At 43.6% G+C, this 19,256-nt stretch overlaps 3 protein-coding genes across 3 annotated transcripts; all 3 read right to left on the minus strand.

Moving 5' to 3' along the window:
• Positions 1-2,917: 2,917 nt before the first annotated feature.
• LOC311353940 (pterin-4-alpha-carbinolamine dehydratase 2) lies at positions 2,918-7,591 on the minus strand (the record flags this gene model as incomplete). The annotated part of the gene is made up of 3 exons (XM_084473728.1): positions 7,474-7,591; positions 6,686-6,823; positions 2,918-2,998 (listed from the first exon to the last, which is right to left on the minus strand). The coding sequence occupies exons 1-3, from the start codon at positions 7,564-7,566 to the stop codon at positions 2,918-2,920; spliced, it is 312 nt and encodes a 103-aa protein (XP_084329854.1). The 5' UTR covers positions 7,567-7,591.
• Positions 7,592-9,435: 1,844 nt separating this feature from the next.
• txndc15 (thioredoxin domain containing 15) lies at positions 9,436-12,975 on the minus strand. The gene is made up of 6 exons (XM_084474150.1): positions 12,783-12,975; positions 12,007-12,320; positions 11,543-11,689; positions 10,981-11,144; positions 10,421-10,551; positions 9,436-9,851 (listed from the first exon to the last, which is right to left on the minus strand). The coding sequence occupies exons 1-6, from the start codon at positions 12,871-12,873 to the stop codon at positions 9,655-9,657; spliced, it is 1,044 nt and encodes a 347-aa protein (XP_084330276.1). The 5' UTR covers positions 12,874-12,975; the 3' UTR covers positions 9,436-9,654.
• A 3,852-nt stretch (positions 12,976-16,827) lies between these two features.
• Positions 16,828-18,893, minus strand: cUnh5orf24 (chromosome Un C5orf24 homolog; the record flags this gene model as incomplete). Its single annotated transcript, XM_084473756.1, has 2 exons — positions 18,793-18,893; positions 16,828-17,472 (listed from the first exon to the last, which is right to left on the minus strand). Exon 2 carries the CDS (start codon positions 17,467-17,469, stop codon positions 16,828-16,830), a length of 642 nt encoding a protein of 213 aa, XP_084329882.1. The 5' UTR covers positions 17,470-17,472; positions 18,793-18,893.
• Between the last annotated feature and the right edge of the window lie 363 nt (positions 18,894-19,256).

The following is a 19,256-nucleotide window of genomic DNA, read 5'->3' on the forward strand; positions in this document are numbered from 1 at the left end:
CAGCTATAGGAGTGTTTCTTTACCTTTATCAAAAATAAATATCAATTGAGGAATATTACAATTTTAAATTCCATTGGAAGAATAGATGGATAGCCAACATGTGCAGTTGTGTTTGACTGTTGAGTTGATTACTGCCTTGGCCTACACACTATTAGTCCGCTATTAGTCCAAAAAACACGAAGCGTCACATTCACCTTCCGTTTATAGAAGCTCTCGCCGAGCCGTCCGGGCCGGCCGGGAGATGTTTAAACGGAGCGACGCACAGAGTGTAAACTGGACGAGAATGGAATGTGAAACACAAGACATACGGTTCAGCCTACACAGAGCCGCACACACACACACACACACACACACACACACACACACACACACACACACACACACACACACACACACACACACACACACACACACACACACACACACACACACACACACACACACACACGAAATGTATATAAAACATAAATATAGCGAACCAATAAGGAACTAATCAATGAATACATTCCTATGTTTACAGCATTTTACAATATTTTGACGGTTCCATAAATTAACCACTCGACAAATTGAGTTTTAGCGGCGTTCCACGAAAACCAGCGCATAAAGACACGCCCACCCAAACACGCTTCCCCTACGTATGTGTGTGCAAGTAACCAAGCATTGGTTTCTGATTTGAAAGCCTTTTAAACCCCTGTTTCCGGGAATGCTGAAAATAACCCGGGTCAAAGTCCTGCGTGGATGAGGGTGTCGCCTGCAGGTCAGCTGCCCTCCACTTGGGACATCGGAGGAAATATAGCGAGCCTGAAGTCAGCAGGGGTCAAGGACTCTTATCAAGCCTCTTTGTTTACACGCCTGTATTGTGAGGCTCACACCTCCCAGCCACCCACAGGACAGACAAGCCTGCTTTATTTATTTTAGCCAGCCTCCTCAGGTAAACAGCCAGCCAGACTCTTCAGGTATACAGCCAGCAAACCAACGATTCTCCTCAGATTTACAGCCAGCCAACCAGCCTACTCAGTTACACAGCCAGCCAAACAACCTCCTCAGTTATACAGCCAGCCTCCTCAGTTATACGGACAGCCATTAAACCAGCCTCCTCAGTTATACACCCAGGCAGCAAACCAGCCTCCTCAGTAATGCACTCAGCCAGCAACAAGCCTCCTCATAAATACATCCAGCCAGCAACCAGCCTCCTCAGGTATACACCTGGCCTCCTCGGTTATACACTCATAAAAGCAGTCTGTCAACCCCTCAGTCAGCCAGGAAACCGACCTGTCTGCTAAATGTCCAGCAAGCGAAAGAGCAAGTCAGCTCGACACCCATTCAGCACAACAGCCTGTCAAATCCATGCCAAACCGGGAAAATAGACAATAGACAAATAGTCAAATAAATGCAAAGCCAGCCAGACAACCAGACAACCAGACAACAAGTCAGTCAGCTACCCTCGGCCAGCCCACTTTATGCCAAGTCAGCCCTACCATCCTGCCTGACTGGCCCAAGCTGCTTTAGCTGTCAAAGTGGGTTAATTTGACTTGACGTTTCACAGAGCCCCATCTCAAATAATCACAAACACCCGCCTGGAGACCACTGATACACCCCCCCTCCCCACCCCCCCCCGCCCCACACACGCTGCTTTCACAGGGGCCATTTTCTGCTATTATGGAATGATTGTCATATAACTTTGGACGGGACTATTTAGACGTCTCTCTCTCTCTCTGCTTGTGGCACAGGGCTGGAGCCCAGGCCTTGGTCTGAAATACATGTGTGTGTTATTTACAGATCGCCTTTCCACCGCCGCGCAGGCCGGGGGCTTAAAGACGCCTGCTCTGCCTTGCCAGAGCTAAGTGCATGCAGATTGTGTCTACTCGGACTCGCCTCTGGCACGCACGCACGCACACACGCGCACACGCCATCACGCGCACGCACGCCATCACGCGCACGCACGCATCACACGTACGCACGCATCACACGCATGCCATCCCACACACGTATGCACACACGCACGCACGCCATTCTCACCGACCGCACGCGCATAGATGCGTGTGCAACTGAATTCCTTCACATGTACAAAAATAAATTGCGCACACATGCGCACGCACAGAACACACAGTATCAGCCAGAAGATGCACCTGCATCCGTGCACTCGCGCACACACTCCTCCCCCCCCCCCCCCCCCGCTGCTCTCCACGCCACCGCGGCTCATTCGCCAGCGAGTTATCCTGCGAGAGCCATCATCGTGGGCGCAGCGGTTGGCTGCTGTCTGCAGTGAAAGGCAAGACGGCCGAATCCCACTGTGGTGGCAATCAGGAGGGTGATGGAGATGGTGATGATGATGGTGATGATGATGGCGTCCACACCTCTTACATTTCATATCGCTCCTGCTGCCAAGGCGGCACTCCAGATGTCTTCAGCTGGCTGATGAAGCCGCCCCCCCCCCCCCCACACTCACCCCCAAAACACCCATCCACCCCCCCCCCCCCTCACCCCTAACAACCCACAACCCTTCTACCCGCCGCAGAGCAAGCCAACATGTAACTGGAGGCCCAAGATCACATGGCTGAGTCTCACTGAGGGGGGCTGCTGCTCACTTATTCCATGGAGCAGACGGAGGGCGTCACATGCGTGTTTGCATGCATGCCTTCTCCGCTCGCTGGCTCACATCTCCCCCCCCCCCCCCCCCCCATTTACATTTCCAACCGGGATTCCGTGGTGAAAAATAACACCAAACGGTTCACTTTGATGCTCAGACCCCGACTCGTGTTGGTGACAGAGACCACCTGTGGTGTGTTGTTCTCGGTCTCGACTGTTTGGGGATGTGGTGTTTTTGGCTGCTGCGCAGGTCCTTTATATGTGCAATGAATCCATTCATTAGATTGTGTTCTGTGTTAACCGGGTAAAAGAACCCTGAAGGTTTGGTTCAGACGGAGGTGCTGGGAGGCACCGTGAGGCACTGTGTTGACAATGATGATGATGACACGCCACCAACACCGCCAAACCACTGCAGGGGGACACACTAGGGGCTTAACAAGACACTGGGGGAGTTAAAAAGGAGAGGCTTTGACATCTCCCAGATTGTGTGAGCAGCCTTCCTGGCTGGCTAGCCCTCGGCGGGGGCCCGAGAGCACGTCATTGGTGGGACGACCGGGGTTCTCAGAGAACGGTCCAGTCAGAGGACAGCTAGGAACCAAACACCGCTGATCCGATTAACTGCGCACTCTGCCGATGGGATAAGGTGTGTGCGTGTGCGTGTGTGTGTGTGTGTGTGTGTGTGTGTGTGTGTGTGTGTGTGTGTGTGTGTGTGTGTGTGTGTGTGTGTGTGTGTGTACATGAACATGCATGCATGGAAGTCCTTGGCATGCAAGTGTCTGGATGTCTTTTGAGCTCTGACATGCACAGTAGAAGCGTGTAATTGTGTAAGTGCCGACTGTGCGTGTGTGTGTGTGTGTGTGTGTGTGTGTGTGTGTGTGTGTGTGTGTGTGTGTGTGTGTGTGTGTGTGTGTGTGTGTGTGTGTGTGTGTGTGTGTGTGTGTACTTGCAAGACCTTGTCTCTGTGTGCAGATGTGTGTATTAGTGTGCCTGTGTGCATATGGGGAAACCAAGATGGCCTTGAAGAGGTTAGTTTATCCAGGGGCTCAGTTTTTACTTGTAAAACAACGTGTCTAACAAAAGCAGGGCACAGCGTATAACGAGAGAGAGAGAGGGAGCAGGGCTGGAGAGCCCGGCTGCGTCTGTTGAAGGAGAGGCATGACAACATGTTCAACAGGGAGGGCGTGAGGGTGTTAGCCTAAGCCAATGGACCTCAGGTACACCAGGGAAGGTGGGTTATATGTAAATAGAGCAGTTATGTAGCTTGTCCCCCTGGGGAAAAGGACCGGGTGTTACGTCATTGACCATTGTTTGGTGACATAAATAACAAACTGAAATATAAAGAAAATTGTAGTTTTGCATCCAATAATACACAGACATCCGACTGACGTCACGTGCCATTTAACGATGAAAAACATATTGAATTGCTTGCGTTTAACATTTCAGTTTTACTTTTATTTTACAATGGCGTGGGAGACTTGGAAGAAACAAAAGCATTGAAAAGAAGCCCACTTTGATCTGCAAGGCACATCTCTAAGAGAGCAGTGTTCACACCGCACTGCGGCGGGCCCCCAGGGGCCTCTCAAACATTCACCAGCACAACGGCCAGCGGATCCCCAATCCAGTTCAAGACGTGATGTCCAACACGTGAAATACCATTTCTTACAACACACATTTCTATTTGTACACCGCTTTTATCTTAAACACGAGGGTTGGACTGAGCAATGAGCTCATTCAGCTGCATCACACCCATCCAGACAGCCGTATTATGTTGATGCACAGCATTCACAAAGATGTAGTCCATAGTGTAAGTTCAGAAGAGGGGCAACGTTTGAATGATCAAACGTGGCTCCTATTTAACTAGATCAGTACGGTGACTGGGGGACAAAGGGACCTGACATGGTCCATGACAGTTACATGTGTAGTCCCACTCAAGAAGCGCTTATATAACCTTTCCCAGGAGGCGACGCTCTGACCAGATCTGGCCGAGTGACTGCTATTGGTATGCTGGAATTTAAACTTGACTTCTGGTTAATATCTTGCGCCTAAGCCTCTTATCAACTGGGAAACCGACCGGTGGTTGCGAAACTTAATTTAAACGTAACGTTAAGCAGAGGTGAACTGTGGGGAAGATGGCTGGACAACACTGAGGAGTCCATTGTGGGCTATATTTGCGGCGGGTAACATTGGAAGTCTGAACGGGGGGGTGGGCGAGTCATTCTGTTGTCCAGCTCAGCAAGCGTAGTGGTGCAGCGAGCAGCTAACCTCTGAGCAGCACACTCCATCTTAAGTCTCACCGCTTCGTGCCACACGAGTATTTGTGCTCGACTCTGCGAAACGTGAAGCAGATGGTCCACATCCTAACAACCAAGACATAAAGGTTTGTGCGTAAACAACATCAACATCATTTACTCCACTATTATTGTTTCTATGACTCCAACACCGAGACACGGGGAGGTCGTGCAACCAAATAAAATAGAAATCAAAGCATTAGAGACAGAGGAAATAGATGTACAGCAGGCTCGTTTCCACACGTGATTGCCGGAATTCTGATGGACTCCGGGGAAGGGATTGAACCCTTCAAACCTGATTAAGTATCCGCGTTGTTGATGAGGAACCATGGCGCTCCCGGACGGCTCAGACAGGGACACAGTGTGTGCCCGCACTGCCACAGATCAATTACTGTGTTGGATGTTACAACATCACAACACTTTCCACTTGCAGTGCTCAAAGAAATGAAGTCAACTAAAAAAATGTGTATGAAACTATCATGTTCTCTTTTTGGCCCCACTGGCATCTTTAGCTGATGGGGTCCTTGTGTAGCTGAGCCATAAAATGTTTAAAAAAAAAAATTATATATAATATTCCACTGTGGCCTTTGGGCATCCATGAGTGCAGTTCTTCCACCCCCTGCAGGTCAGATTGAGAACGCACCCCTAAACAAAACCCTAATTAGTCCAATTAGGGAATTAAGATTAAATCTCTCCAAAGCCAATCGCTGATAAGTACTAAAACCAGCAGGCCAGCGCTAATGGGTTCACTTTGGTAAGGGCATTTAAATCCAAATATGAAAGGAATGGATTAACAATTTAAATTAAAACAATAAAAACAAATGTGTGTGCACACAAAAAAATTTTTTAATATAGAGACAGTCAGAAAGACAGACACACATACACAGACAGACACACAGACATGAGCAGTCAGAATGAACACTGCAACGTGAGCCTGACATTGGGCCACAAGATCAGAAAAAAAGTGCGGGATTGACATGTTCACAGCGACGGAGAGAGAGAGAAACAAAGAGAAGCAGGGGACAGGGGAAAGGAGAGTGGCAAATACACATAAAAAAAACCCGTCCCTATTGACGAGGTGGTTAGTGGTTTCTGTGAACCAGATGAAACATTTTAACCAATTTGATTGTTTGTAAAAGAAATCATTTTGATCGAAACCCCAATTGCTGCCAACTGGGGGCCTGGCATTCCTCAGACTAATAGGGCCTGACACGGCGGGTAAGAGGAGAGGGCCTGGAGCCGGAGGACCACATGGAGACCATCGCAGCGCCGCCCACCTCTTCAAACGGAGGGAAAGTGTAAAAACAGAGTTTGTTGGGGTCTAAAACAACTAGAGGGGCCGCTAAGCAGCCTTGGAAAGATGCAGTCTACGCAGCAGACCCCTGAGCACGAGGGCCCCACGACGACGCTTACTAGTTCCATGTGACCAGGTTGCTTTGTTTCACAGAACCGGACTCTCCCCGCTTTGAAGCTCAAGAGGGATCTCCAGAACAAACTTCCATTTACTTTAATAATAGCTACAAACATGCTCTTACATTTTCATTTTCAAATTGAAGTACGAGCAATTCAATTTTCTTGACTGCCATTTATAAAAAGCTAATTTGCATCCATAAATAAAGATTTTATAGTTCTCTATGAATGTATACCTGTATAATTTAAACCAGACTAAAATAAAAGAATCAAAAGGAATTTTAGCAGCTTGTAAAAACAAACTGGTGCAGGTGCATTTTGTTTATGAGTGCAGTGGTGGATGGGAGGAGTCTTTAAAACACACACACACACACACACACACACACACACACACACACACACACCTGGTTGAAGCTCTTGAATTGGAGCTCTTTGTAGATGGCGTCCCGGGTCTCCACCTCCGCCCAGCCTGATGCTCTCAGCTCCGTCACTGACTGCTCTCGGTCTGCTGGCGTTAGCCAGTGGGCCTCTGAAGTCTGGCGACACAGTACGAGTATGCATGAATAAATGCAATTAATATGAACAACTGTCGGGTTATACTTGGTGTTCACCACAGGGAGCAGTAATTCAAATAACAATAACAAAAATATTAGTACGATAACAAACTAATGACCTATCATTATTTTATCTTGGAACAGTTTGGGCTAACTTGTACTACACTACTACAATGATAATGATAGAAGATACTATTTCAATTTGGACTTCAATTGTATATCCTTTTTCACCATATGTTCACGTAGTTATTGTAGGAAGTTGAAACAGGCAGGTTCCTTTCCATCCAGTGTTGTGCGTGTGTGTTATAGGTATTGTGTTCTTATACTACATCCAGGGTGCGTGTAGCAGAATGCCATGACATGTTACCAGATGTCCGCAGGGGGGCAGTGTCACACTAACAAGATGTCGTCTAAAGAAGTCGTTCTGGTTCATGGTTCAATTGAACATACGGTAGGTATACAGTACTGCGCCGGTAACGTCTTCACCTTACCGACGGTATATAATAGCCATTCATAACCGTCGACCTATAGGCCGAGGTTTACGCAATGAAATATGATCATGCGTTGTGAGAGCCACTACAACAGATTGAGTTGGAAGCTACTAACGCACCGCAACCCGAGTTCTCCCTCACCATGTTAGATGAATGTCTTGATATCGTTGGTAGTAGAAGGCTGCCCAGCCTAGAAACCCTCCAGGACACACTGTTAATGCCAAAGGTAAGCATGACGCTCCAACCGCTGTGGTGAACAGTTCTGGTTCTAGCGTATGCTTGAGATCATAGACGTTCAGGATATTGCCTGATTAAAATACGCTTCGGAAAGTTGGTCTCTTTGAATTAATTGAGTAAAATCAATAAAGTGACGTCTCCAATATATTTTAAGTTGTGATATTATATATTTCATACCTGCAAACTCATAAGGGTTGAAAAAGGTGACAAACTAAACCGTTGTAGGGGGGTCTGGGGGCATCCCCCCCAGCCAAATTTTGCTATTTTAACATGTAAATTAAGCATTCTGGTGTACTCCCAGAAGAAAATGAAGGGAAAAGACAACATTTTCTTGAAAAAAAATGGCACATTTATTAACCCATAAACTGGTCAGTTACGACTGAGCAGTCCACTCCAGGACTGGAACGATGGGGAAAAAAACGCGCGCTGTGGTATATCTTGATAGCGATTGGTGGTCGTGGAACATGGAACGTGGAGTCATTTGGCCAAAGATTTTTTTATTGTGAAGATAGCAAACTTGTTTCTCGCTCATTATACAGTCGGTTATTATCAGGGGTGCACATAACTTTTTTAGTGAGTTACTCATTTGAGTACCAGGAGATGGTGTTCGGTACGCACTCCACACGTAGCGTCGTTTTGATAATAATAAAGGCGATTGATTAGTTAGCGCGCACATCTTTTTTTTGGATCTGCGTGCGCATCTTTTTTTTTGATCTGCGCATCTTTTTTTTTTTTACCTGTGCATGTCAAAAAAAAAGATGCGCACAGGTCCAAAAAAATTATGCGTGCGCAGGTTACATTTTTTTTCTTATTATTTTTTTAATATTATTATTTTTTTATATTATTATTATTATTTTTTTTTTATTATTATTATTATTACTTTTTTTTGTCGTGTCCTCCTTGGTCTGTTGTTGTTCTGGGATGTACTAGCTTTATTTGCACTCAGTGGCCCATCCTTGTCGGACCTGTACCTGTGAGGTAGAATGGAGGGGGTCCGATTTTTCTGTCTCTCATTTACTCCCGTCTCTCACTCAAACATACGCGCGCACACAGCTCCAAGTTGTCTCTATACTATATTTCTGTTCCTTTCTCCCGTCATAAGAACATTACTGTATGTAACCGTGGCTATCTGTTGCGTGGCTTTCCCACTAAGATAGCTTTATAAAACATTAGTATTCATTTTTAGTGTTTATCATGTCACAGAAACCACAGTGAATCCTGTGTTTCTGTGCCCCGCTGTGGTGTCGACAGCACATAGCTCCGGTACCGTTACAGGACAGCGGTGGTTTCTTTCAGCTTGTATTGTATTCCAATTTTAGCGAAAAACACACATAACATTAGCTTGAAAGAAAAAAATGTTTAAGGATGCTTATCTTTGCGTGAATTTTGGGATGACTCGTCTACCAATGACTTCAAGTTGGTTGTGTTTTAACCGGTGATTGTTGCACCAAACTGTTTACAAAGGGACACTTGCTTGCGACGCAGCAAGCGCCTGCTCGTTGACCTGCCGGGCGGGACAATCAGTACTTCCCCACATAAAGAGCTTAGTTCTGATTGGATCGCTTCCCAAATCGTCCTGCTTACATTTTCGTCTCGTTTTTATTCGTTAACGAAAGTGTCAAAATAGTTTTTTATTTATTTACTTAGTTATCGTCTCGTTTTCGTCAGAATGTAGACCCCCCCCCCCAACCCCCAATGTTTTCTCAATGGATCTCCACGAATCACACAACTGGCCAATTTTGTTTAAAAAAAACGGCGAATTTCGCCGAAAGGTGACTAGTTTGCATGCCTGATATTTGCCGTATCCAAATAACAGATTAACAATCAAATATTGCCTACTGCATATTTTACATTAACCAATTTTCAGGAGGATACATTTTTATTTTCCACAAATGTACATTCATTTACAATCACAGCAAAACAGTTTTATAAAATTCCATAGATAGCACGTCATCTGTTCACACAATTTGAAATTTAGTATCACTATCATGCCCCCTTAAAACCCATCCATCTTCAACTGTAAAATAATTTAGTATCATTATAATCTTTTACTACACATAATTAATACACTAATTTATCGTTAATTCAGTCCTGGTGCTCGTGCTCCTGTCCTGGTATGAGCCACCGGATGCTGTCTGTCCGCAGGATGGCATAGAACGTAAAACCTGTGATGAACAGGACTGAAAACACAAGCAGCCAATCAATGCTCTTCACCGGCACCCCGGGGAGGGGCCCCAATTGGTCGGTGTCTGTCACTTCTCTGTCAGGGCCCGCCTCGAATCCTGGATGGAGAGAATTCAAGAGGACATCATTTTGCATTGCTCTGCTCAGACCAACTATTTACTTGAGACATGTACGGATGGATAGTCTTACGGATAGTAACAAAGAGTGAGTTTATTATAGTGCCAATATCTGAGATATTGGCTTGGGTGGTATTACTGTATACCAGGACACTTAGTGATGTACAGTAGGTACTATTCAATACCATCCAAATAACAGACTCTTTCTATTTTCCCCCAACATCTTATTGATCAATAGCTTTATGTAGTTTGAAAGTATATAACTGTTGAAGTTAGAAATATACTGAATAAGTATTTATACCCAGCAAGACTTGACTTAGCCAGTTAATCAAATGTTAGACACACAGCATTGTAGGCTAGAGAACATAATAATAAGTTGTATCCCCAACTCAGATTTTACGTTTTTTATTATTGCATTGTATTAATTTTACCCAAAAACAGTCACATACCGTATACCTCTGTGACATGACAGGAAGCTATGAAGGTAAGAAAACATAAATACCACCCAATCTGAGATGAAATGAAAGTGTATATTTGTTCATGGTGCATACCTGTCTGGTTGGCGATGAAAAAGGTGAGTGCATCCAGGGTGCGGTCAGTGTGGTTGAAGCGGGCCATGGGTTTCACCCCCTGGAAGAGCAGTATGTTGGGCACCGCCACCGTCCCAAACCGGGTGGACAGACTGGACAAACAGACCAACACAGTCATACCATGGGTACGGGCTTTAGAGGCCATGTTGTTCTAACCATTAATAAAAAGCTTCTTTGTGGGCAAAATAATATCAATGAAACTTCAGGAACAAAGAACCCAAAAAGGTATGTAGGCTGAAAACATAATACTAACAACAAAGTTCTACATAGCCTGAGCTGCTGAATTATATAACATGCCATGTACCCCAGACATGCTAATTTACATAAACGGCTATGTAGCCGGACATGCTATATACTCTCACATGCTAAATTAGGATTACCCTAACCCTAACTTGTAGGCATAACATTACCTAACATACATATTACATAACAAACCATGAAAAGTACTTGCATGCTTTTAGGTATTATGCTACCAACTGATCAACCAACTCATATACTTCTTTCTACAAGCAATCGTGTACCTGCTATGCTGAGATGCATCCAGTGCCAGGAAATGCATGCTGGGAAAAACCCGTGGTAGGGCGTTGAAGTGAGGGGCGAGGCTGGCGGAGAACTGGCACCAGGTTGTGAAGAAGAGCACAACGGAGCACTCGGTACCGTTGGCGTTCAGGAACTCCATCAGGTCCTGCAGCACATCAACAGCGATCAGGGTTTAACCAGTGCTGACATGATAGCATATGCACAGAAATCCTATGGAAATGCTTTTCTCCAAAGATTACGATCCTAACTGGTAAGCTATATTATGTTATTACCAGTGCCAATAGGGATAACATGGCAACAGTGACAGTAAGGGGTTTGCATCCCAGAGAGAGCCAACAAAGTTAAGAAATCTATGCACTCATGGTATTTCAAGACGTTTTTTGATTAAAGACTCCATTAATGGCATTCATTTTTCACACTGAATAGAGGAATAGATCATTATCAGATAAAACGTTAATAGATGTAGTATTTATGTATGAAACTACTCTTTGAGTACCCATGGTGTATCAACTAGTCTATTCCTCACAGGAAGACCGTAATTACCTGTGAAGCATTCAGGACTTGCACAGTGAAGTCGTCCATCCCAGTAATATTCCTCTTATCACAGTTGACCTTGTGCGTCTTCGTGGTCTCAGTTGTGTTCTGCTCCTCCGTCACCATGGTGTCCACGTGCACCATATCCAGAGTAACCTTGGAACAGGGAAGAGAGGGCACAGAACATGAGACCCTATATGTTTGGATAGGAAGTTAAACAATCGTGGACACAATTACATACATCTCATAGATTATGAACAATTGACCATGGAAAATGGAAAGTAGGTAGTGAACACATTTTCATCCATCATGAAAACAAACCAATATTGGTTTAGAATTATGCCCATGGAGAGGAACGTTTGCAAATGATAAAAGGTAGGCAGAAGCCACATTTAATGGCTGTTGGTACCCCCAGAAAAATTCTTCAATCTTTATAGACTTTACATATGTAAAGAGGCTTTGTTTATGGTCACCTGCTCTGTTTCCGGGCTCTTCTTCAAAAGTACTCCATCAGCAGCCTGAGAGGGTGCAGCACACTCTGCATCATCCTCAGCACAAGGTGGCAAGAAGCCACTCTGGAAGTCTTTTACATTTTTGGGATACAGGGACTCTATGTCTGATGGATCGATGGGGGTTTCAGTCCCCATAAGGGCATCTGCAATCTCAGCAGTTTTGAACTGCCGTTTCGGGTGAGACTCGTAGTTGTCCGTCTCAACGAATTTAGGGCTGTTCTCCAGGTCGGAGAGAGCATCCTCACTCCATTTGGTCTCTGAAGACTCACTGCTCTCTGTGAACGTGATCAAACAATAGCAATGCGTATCAACTATACTAGAAACCCTTCTTAAATATCCAAGCATACATCAGACAAAAATAATCAGGAAAACAAAAAACAGAAAACAGCTAGTTTGCCATGATATTACTATAGTTTCTACATTTAGCTTGAATTGAACTAAAATGTTTTAAAGCTTTGGTGTAAACATCCCATAGTGTAAAGTTCATATGTACAGAAATTCAAAATACACGAGATCAAAATGCAGTCAGAGAATACCAAAATAACACATTTATGTTGATTAATAGGGACCGGTGTGCTTCAGATTACACTACATCTATAAGAGCCGCAGCCTGATTAGATAACCTGCACACAACACACAACACTACCAACAATGTGCTTGACATGCTCCATAACTACAATGACAATAATGTTGACTCAGTTAACGTTGTGCTAGCAATACTACGGTCCAAAACTTACCCTGTGCGGCCACTGATGAACTGACACTAAAATACAAATGAATGATTAAGAAAACCAACCAAATATAATTTATACCTAATACCACCGTCATATTGAATGAATATACTGAATGTATAAAATACGATGTATATTCAAACTAGGAAACCATTCTCTCATAATTCCAAAACTGTGTAGCGTATCGGATACAGTAGCAAGGCGGACCACACAAACATTATATCCGGTGTTCCGACTCCTGACTTCCGTTCATCCATAGTTCCGTTCCGGTGTTTCTGTGTTTATGTCAGGCAATCCTGCTACGATACCACTTATTAATAAGCAGAGGATTTAAATCCAAAAACAAAAAGTGTATTTCTCTGTTTTTATATATATATATATATACATATATATATATATATATATATATATATATATATATATATATATATATATATATATATATATATATATATATATATATATATATATATATATATATATATATATATACACATATATATATATATGTATATATATATATATATATATAAAAACAGAGAAATACACTTTTTGTTTTTGGATTTAAATCCTCTGCTTATTAATAAGTGGTATCGTAGCAGGATTGCCTGACATAAACACAGAAACACCGGAACGGAACTATGGATGAACGGAAGTCAGGAGTCGGAACACCGGATATAATGTTTGTGTGGTCCGCCTTGCTACTGTATCCGATACGCTACACAGTTTTGGAATGTATATATATATATATATATATAAATAAATAATTACATTGGTAGGATCCAACATGGATTTTTTCATTTTTTCATACTGCAGAAAAATTATTCAAATATGTTTACCTGTATAAATAAATCTGACAGAAATATTTCATTGCATAAACAACTAGCAGCATATCAATAAATTAATACACATATAAATATATTTAATTAAACATGGAATTAAATATTTATTTGTGGCCACGTTTATTTATTTACAGTGACATTTACCAAGTAAATAATTCATATGATTACTTATTTATTGTATGAGGGCTGAATCATTTTCCCATACAAATGACATTATAAATGTATATTAACTTAAAACAGTTTGATCTATACTGCCTTTCATGATTGACAAATGATTTAAATTATGTAACTGAATAAGCTTTGGATTTAAAAGTCAAAGTCAATACAAGGAAGTCTTAATTCAGAATTTATTACACAACCTTGACATTCCACAACAACCATGCAAGAAATAAAGAAAGGAAAAAAAACGTGGGAATATACAAATAATTAAATGCGAGCATGTTACACAATATATTATTCACAGGGCTTTGCATCTCCGGAAAACACTCAATAGTGTGAGGTAACATCATCAAAATCAGCCTTTAAAACTGCTGTTTTAAAGTGTAGATCTTGGTGAAGGGTGAGTGAATCAATGAAACATTCCATCATTCAATAATGACCCTTGATTGTGTTGGATTGAAATTGTATAGGCGTATCAAAACACGTTGCCATTAACAGCAGTCCCTCTTTGATATCACACCTTGAAATACTTCCAAATATATGGGCATTCTATTAATCTTTGTTTTTCACAAAATATGTGTGAGGTGTGTGGTCAGTCAACATAACAGAACAAAACAAGTTAGACGCAACTAAATATATTCACAAAAGCACTTATGTCTTGTAACCAAGTTTGGAGATCATGTGAAACAAGTCAACGCACTGAGGAACAACAACGCCCTATCCACACTTTGGAAGTGCATGTGGGAAATAGCTGACATGGTAAAGACGCTACCACTCTCTACTAAGGCCTGCTGCTACAACGAGACGTGTCACGGTTCTTCAGAAGTATGATGGGGAGATGGAAAGCCCCGGATTCACAATGGCATGAACAAGGAAGATGCTGGGAATTGAACTTTTTTGAGCGGATTCAACCCTTATAATCCATTAGTGATTGAGTTATACTTGATACTTGAAAAAAGTATAGGGAAAAAAAGTATATATATACTGTATATAATATGCAAAACAACCTAACACAGACACCATATAAAACCGAACCAGCGTCCCGCCAGGGCCAGTGACATATAATGTGAACATGAGCAACTTCTATCAGTGTTGAATAACACAAAGCTACATATTCGTTATATAAAAAAAGGGGAGGTTATTGTGTCTCTAAGTAAAAACATTTGAATATAAAATTGTGATGCGATTCTGGAAGCATACATTGCCCCTAGGTATGGATTTATAATGCATTTAAGTACACTATTTAAACAAGCTATTTATTCATGGTACAACGAAGCGTCTTCATTTGCAGTATGGCATACACAAGTTCACTGGTCAGATTCACTTTCGTTCAACAGAGGCCTGAAAACCCTTTTCATCGTGTGGGAGGGGGAGTGCGATGGAGGTTAGGAGGAGATCAGATTCTGGCTGAAAGCTCCTGGGTTTGATAGCCAGCTGTCCCCAGACTACTCTTGCAAACATCCTTGGAAAAGATGAAATCCCCCAACACATGCTCCTTGATGACCTGCGTTTGTATTCGCCACATGGGCGCCCCCCCAATCACACGATTATAACACAGTACATGAGTAGTAGTTATCAAAACACTCTAGCAGAGATCTCATAGAAGCTTGTAGAAAAGATACAAATCTTTGGTAGAGGTGGACGACAATGATGTTTTGGGTCGTAATTGGTAAAAAGCATGTCTACAGATTTCAAGCTAAGCAGGTGACAGCTTTGTATACACACGCACACACACACACACACACACACACACACACAAAACAATATAAAATAATTATGCTACCATATAGAGCCAACCATACACATATTTGCTTCCACTTTAACAACTTTAAATCTCTTATTTGTTCTCCTTAAATTATCGTTTAAGGGTTGAGCTATAACTTGAGGAAAACATGTTTCAAACATGGCAATGACATATGTCAGAAAATGGTTCAGGGTAGACATTTCGTATACAGCAATTTCCAACCTCTTTCCGACATTAGAATAGATAGGGTGGCAGAAAGTGAGACATGCCTTCATAATACTCTGTGAAATATTATACAAAAAGTTAAAACAAACAACATCTGAATTATGATATTGCAATTGTCTAGAATAGTTAAAATAAACAATTAAATATTTACAAATGATGGGGTTCGAGTTTCGTGTTTAGGGCTTCTCTTAAAGCAGGTTGCTGCCACTCAATGATTCATGAAAATGTTTGGCATAGTCCTTTTCTCCAACAAGCAGTGTGGGGAAGAAGGGGTTAGATACCTGGTAAAGTATAACCATGTCTAAATACTGCATTCCATTGTGAAGTCAAGCCTTGTTAGATTTACAAATTTTTCGATTTTTACATAAATTAATGTTATGCATAATTGCATACAGAACAATAAATAGAGTTGGACCATTGTTGGAAAATTAGGTAATTGAAAATAGAACTCCTATCGAATGTGGAAGCCTATTTGTATTTTGAATGGAGTTCAGGTAATGAATGCATGTTGCTGTATTCAGACCTACAGAAACAGAACACCTAGAATCAGAAGGCCATTTGGAACCCACATTAACAACAACAACACAGAAAATACTCGCTTGCACTGGACTAGTGGCTGATTGGCAGCGTGCTCAACAGAGCCAGCCACTGACAGATAGTGTCACACAGCAGTTGATGCCATATAAACCGACAAAATTAAGTTTTAATGGATGCATGATCAGATATTAAAATATTTCCAGGGATAATTTAAAAACCAATCGTCTTTTGACACTTATAGATAGACACTTATAAACGGTGAAATGAAATCCTGATGGTCACGTGACCAGAGCACACACACATAATGACACAAATACAGTTATAAAAAAAACACAACAGCAACGGCACACTTCCTTTCCTCAGACTGGAACACATGTACAATCATGGCCCGTTTCTGACAGCAGAACTATAGCATGCATTTCGCAAAGTAGAGCCAATGAGAAGGGCTCTCTGACGGGACAGCCCCCAGAGGGGGTGAGGAGCCAGGGGGGGGTAAGGTCGCTCTGACGGGACAGCACCCAGTGGGGGGGGGGAGGGCCGGGGGTTATTCGTTAGCTACCTTGTCCTTGCAGGAGGGTTCACACAGGCTGTCCTTGTGGGGCAGCGGGTAGGGGAAGGCGGCGCCGCTGCACGTGCCGTAGGCTAGTTTGTTGAGGCGCGACAGGCTCTTGATGCTGCCGGGGGGCCGCCCGGGGCTCACCTTGTACCCCGCCGCCTTGGTGGTGCCCAGCGGCCGGCCCGGGCTGGTCTTGAAGCCCGCCGCCCGCGTGGTCCCCAGGGGCCGCCCCGTGCTGGTCCGGTACCCCGCCAGCTTGGTGGTTCCGGCGGGCCGCCCGCGCCGGCCCGACTTCCCCCCGGGGGGCTTCTTCTTCTTCAGGTCCTGCGGCTGCGGCTCGGCGCCGGCCTTGCCCATCCCCATGGCCGAGCCCTGCGGGGGTCCCGGCGAGCGGGGGTCCCCCAGGGCGTCCTGCCTGTGGCAGGCGATAGGTTTGTGTGAGCTCTGGGGGGGCATGGGCCCCATGGGCCCCAGGGCCATCTGCAGTGAGGGCGGGTGCGGGGAGGGGTAGAACTTGTTGGACTGGGAGGCGCAGAGCTCAAAGTGGGAGGCAGGGTGGTGGGAGTCCTCCGCCAGGCAGGACGGCCGGCCGCTCATGCAGAAGTCACTGCTGGTCACCTGCCGCATCATGGTCTGGAGGAGGAGAGGAACGGTCAGCTACTGCACACGGACGTGGAGGACCAGACCTGGCCATGTGGTGCAGCGTGACCTCAGCCCCCAATGAGGAGGGAATCGAGGGGCTCAAGCAAGTCCCACATTATTTGTTGTTGTTATTCTTTGTGTGTGTGTGTGTGTGTGTGGGTGTGTGTGTGTGTGTTTGTGTGTGTGTGTGTGTGTGTGTGTGTGTGTGTGTGTGTGTGTGTGGTGTGTAATATCTCTGTAATGCCTCTCTTATTTCTGCTATACACAATATGCAGTAACATAATAGTAAAGTCAAACTAACTAAACTCAGGCTATAGATAGGTTAACCTTTGTTAGTTGGCGGCAGCCAGATGTATTATTGGCCCTTGTTAAGTAGGCAAGCTGCCAATCTGAATGATATATAATTAATTGTGTGAACACACAAACAGTACACAGTGTGTACTGTTTGAGCAGTACTAGACGGGCCGGTTGAGTCTGGGCTGGTTACAGTGGAGAAACATAAAAGCCTAAGTAGTGGTAAGCAACTAAATGTCCTGCTATCTTACAACCAAGGTCAACACAGTCTTCTGGCCCAAACTCTTCCGACAGCAAGGTGGAGACGCTGAAAGACAAATGTCCTCCTGATGGCAAAGTTACCATGCAACTACAACTAGGCCTATTTAATCTGTAACAGTTATAGGAACCAGCATCTCCTTATGCAGGAACAGAAGCATCTGCTCCTGCATAATGAAGGGAACTAAGCAGGTTAATTACAATTATTAAAACAGCTAATTCTAATCATCTATACGGTTTTAAGAATATGTAATAATTAAGCATGGGTGTCTTTGATTAAATGACTAGGCTACGACTAATGTTCGTAGCGACTAACGAAAATACTCCCAATACTAACAGTATCCTAGTGCTGTTCCCTGTTGACGCACAGAGCAACACTGGGTACCGATAAGGTTACACATAAAAACACATGAAATACAGCATGTACAAAGCCAGGAGGACAAACCAGTCTGCATCTGGTCTCTCACTCAGACAGGACCAAACAGGGCAGTGGACTTATAGTAGACAGTAGATTATGTTGTAAACATCAAAACGGCTATAATGAAGTGCGTCTCTAATAAATACCAATATCTGAATATCCCGGTTAATTTGGGCTCTGGTTAGTGCCTTCATGGGATCATCGGATATCTTCTGACACTTTCAACACTTAAAGGGTTCCGAGTACATGCAAACTACATTAAATTATGACTTAGTTACTCAAAGGAAGCTGGGAGGATGAAAGGCACACCACTAGTCCACTTATATTCGCACTTACTGTACCTCGATTGTTTGTGGATCACGGGAAGCAAAGGGTTAAAAACAAAAAGGACAGATCTTTCATCCTTCAAAGCATGACTCCATTCATTTCTCACAAAGGATCCCGATTCACCTTCCCGGATTTAATTATTACAAGATCGGTTTGCTATACACTGAAATAAAAGGCGTATATGTGGGATTTCCAAGCAGCGGAGATCTGGATAAGGAACGCAGCCATTACCCATTAAAAATGTATAAGATGGGAAGACCCTCTGAGCATGCGCAGATGAACAGATGCGATTTAACACTTTCCTCCTAAACCACTTTCACATCGGCGCCGTAATCATTTGTTCAAATCAAAATGAACAAATATCAGATATTTGACCACAAGTCAAAAGTGATTATTGTCCTTCAATGCCGAAACCGATCGAGCATTAGCAATGGTTTTGGAGCGTTCCCACCCTGCCCTTTAAACATTAATACCTAGT

The sequence above is a fragment of the Micromesistius poutassou genome (assembly GCF_964030765.1).
Source record: "Micromesistius poutassou genome assembly, chromosome: 10".
NCBI lineage: Eukaryota > Metazoa > Chordata > Actinopteri > Gadiformes > Gadidae > Micromesistius > Micromesistius poutassou.

Excerpts from the sequence above, each read along its gene's own strand:
- txndc15 (XM_084474150.1), bottom strand. The coding sequence starts at position 12,873 with ATGACGGTGGTATTAGGTATAAATTATATTTGGTTGGTTTTCTTAATC. Across the intron at positions 12,321-12,782 it reads TTCATCAGTGGCCGCACAGG|AGAGCAGTGAGTCTTCAGAG; the intron begins GTAAGTTTTGGA and ends TCACGTTCACAG. Across the intron at positions 11,690-12,006 it reads AGAGCCCGGAAACAGAGCAG|GTTACTCTGGATATGGTGCA; the intron begins GTGACCATAAAC and ends CCCTGTTCCAAG.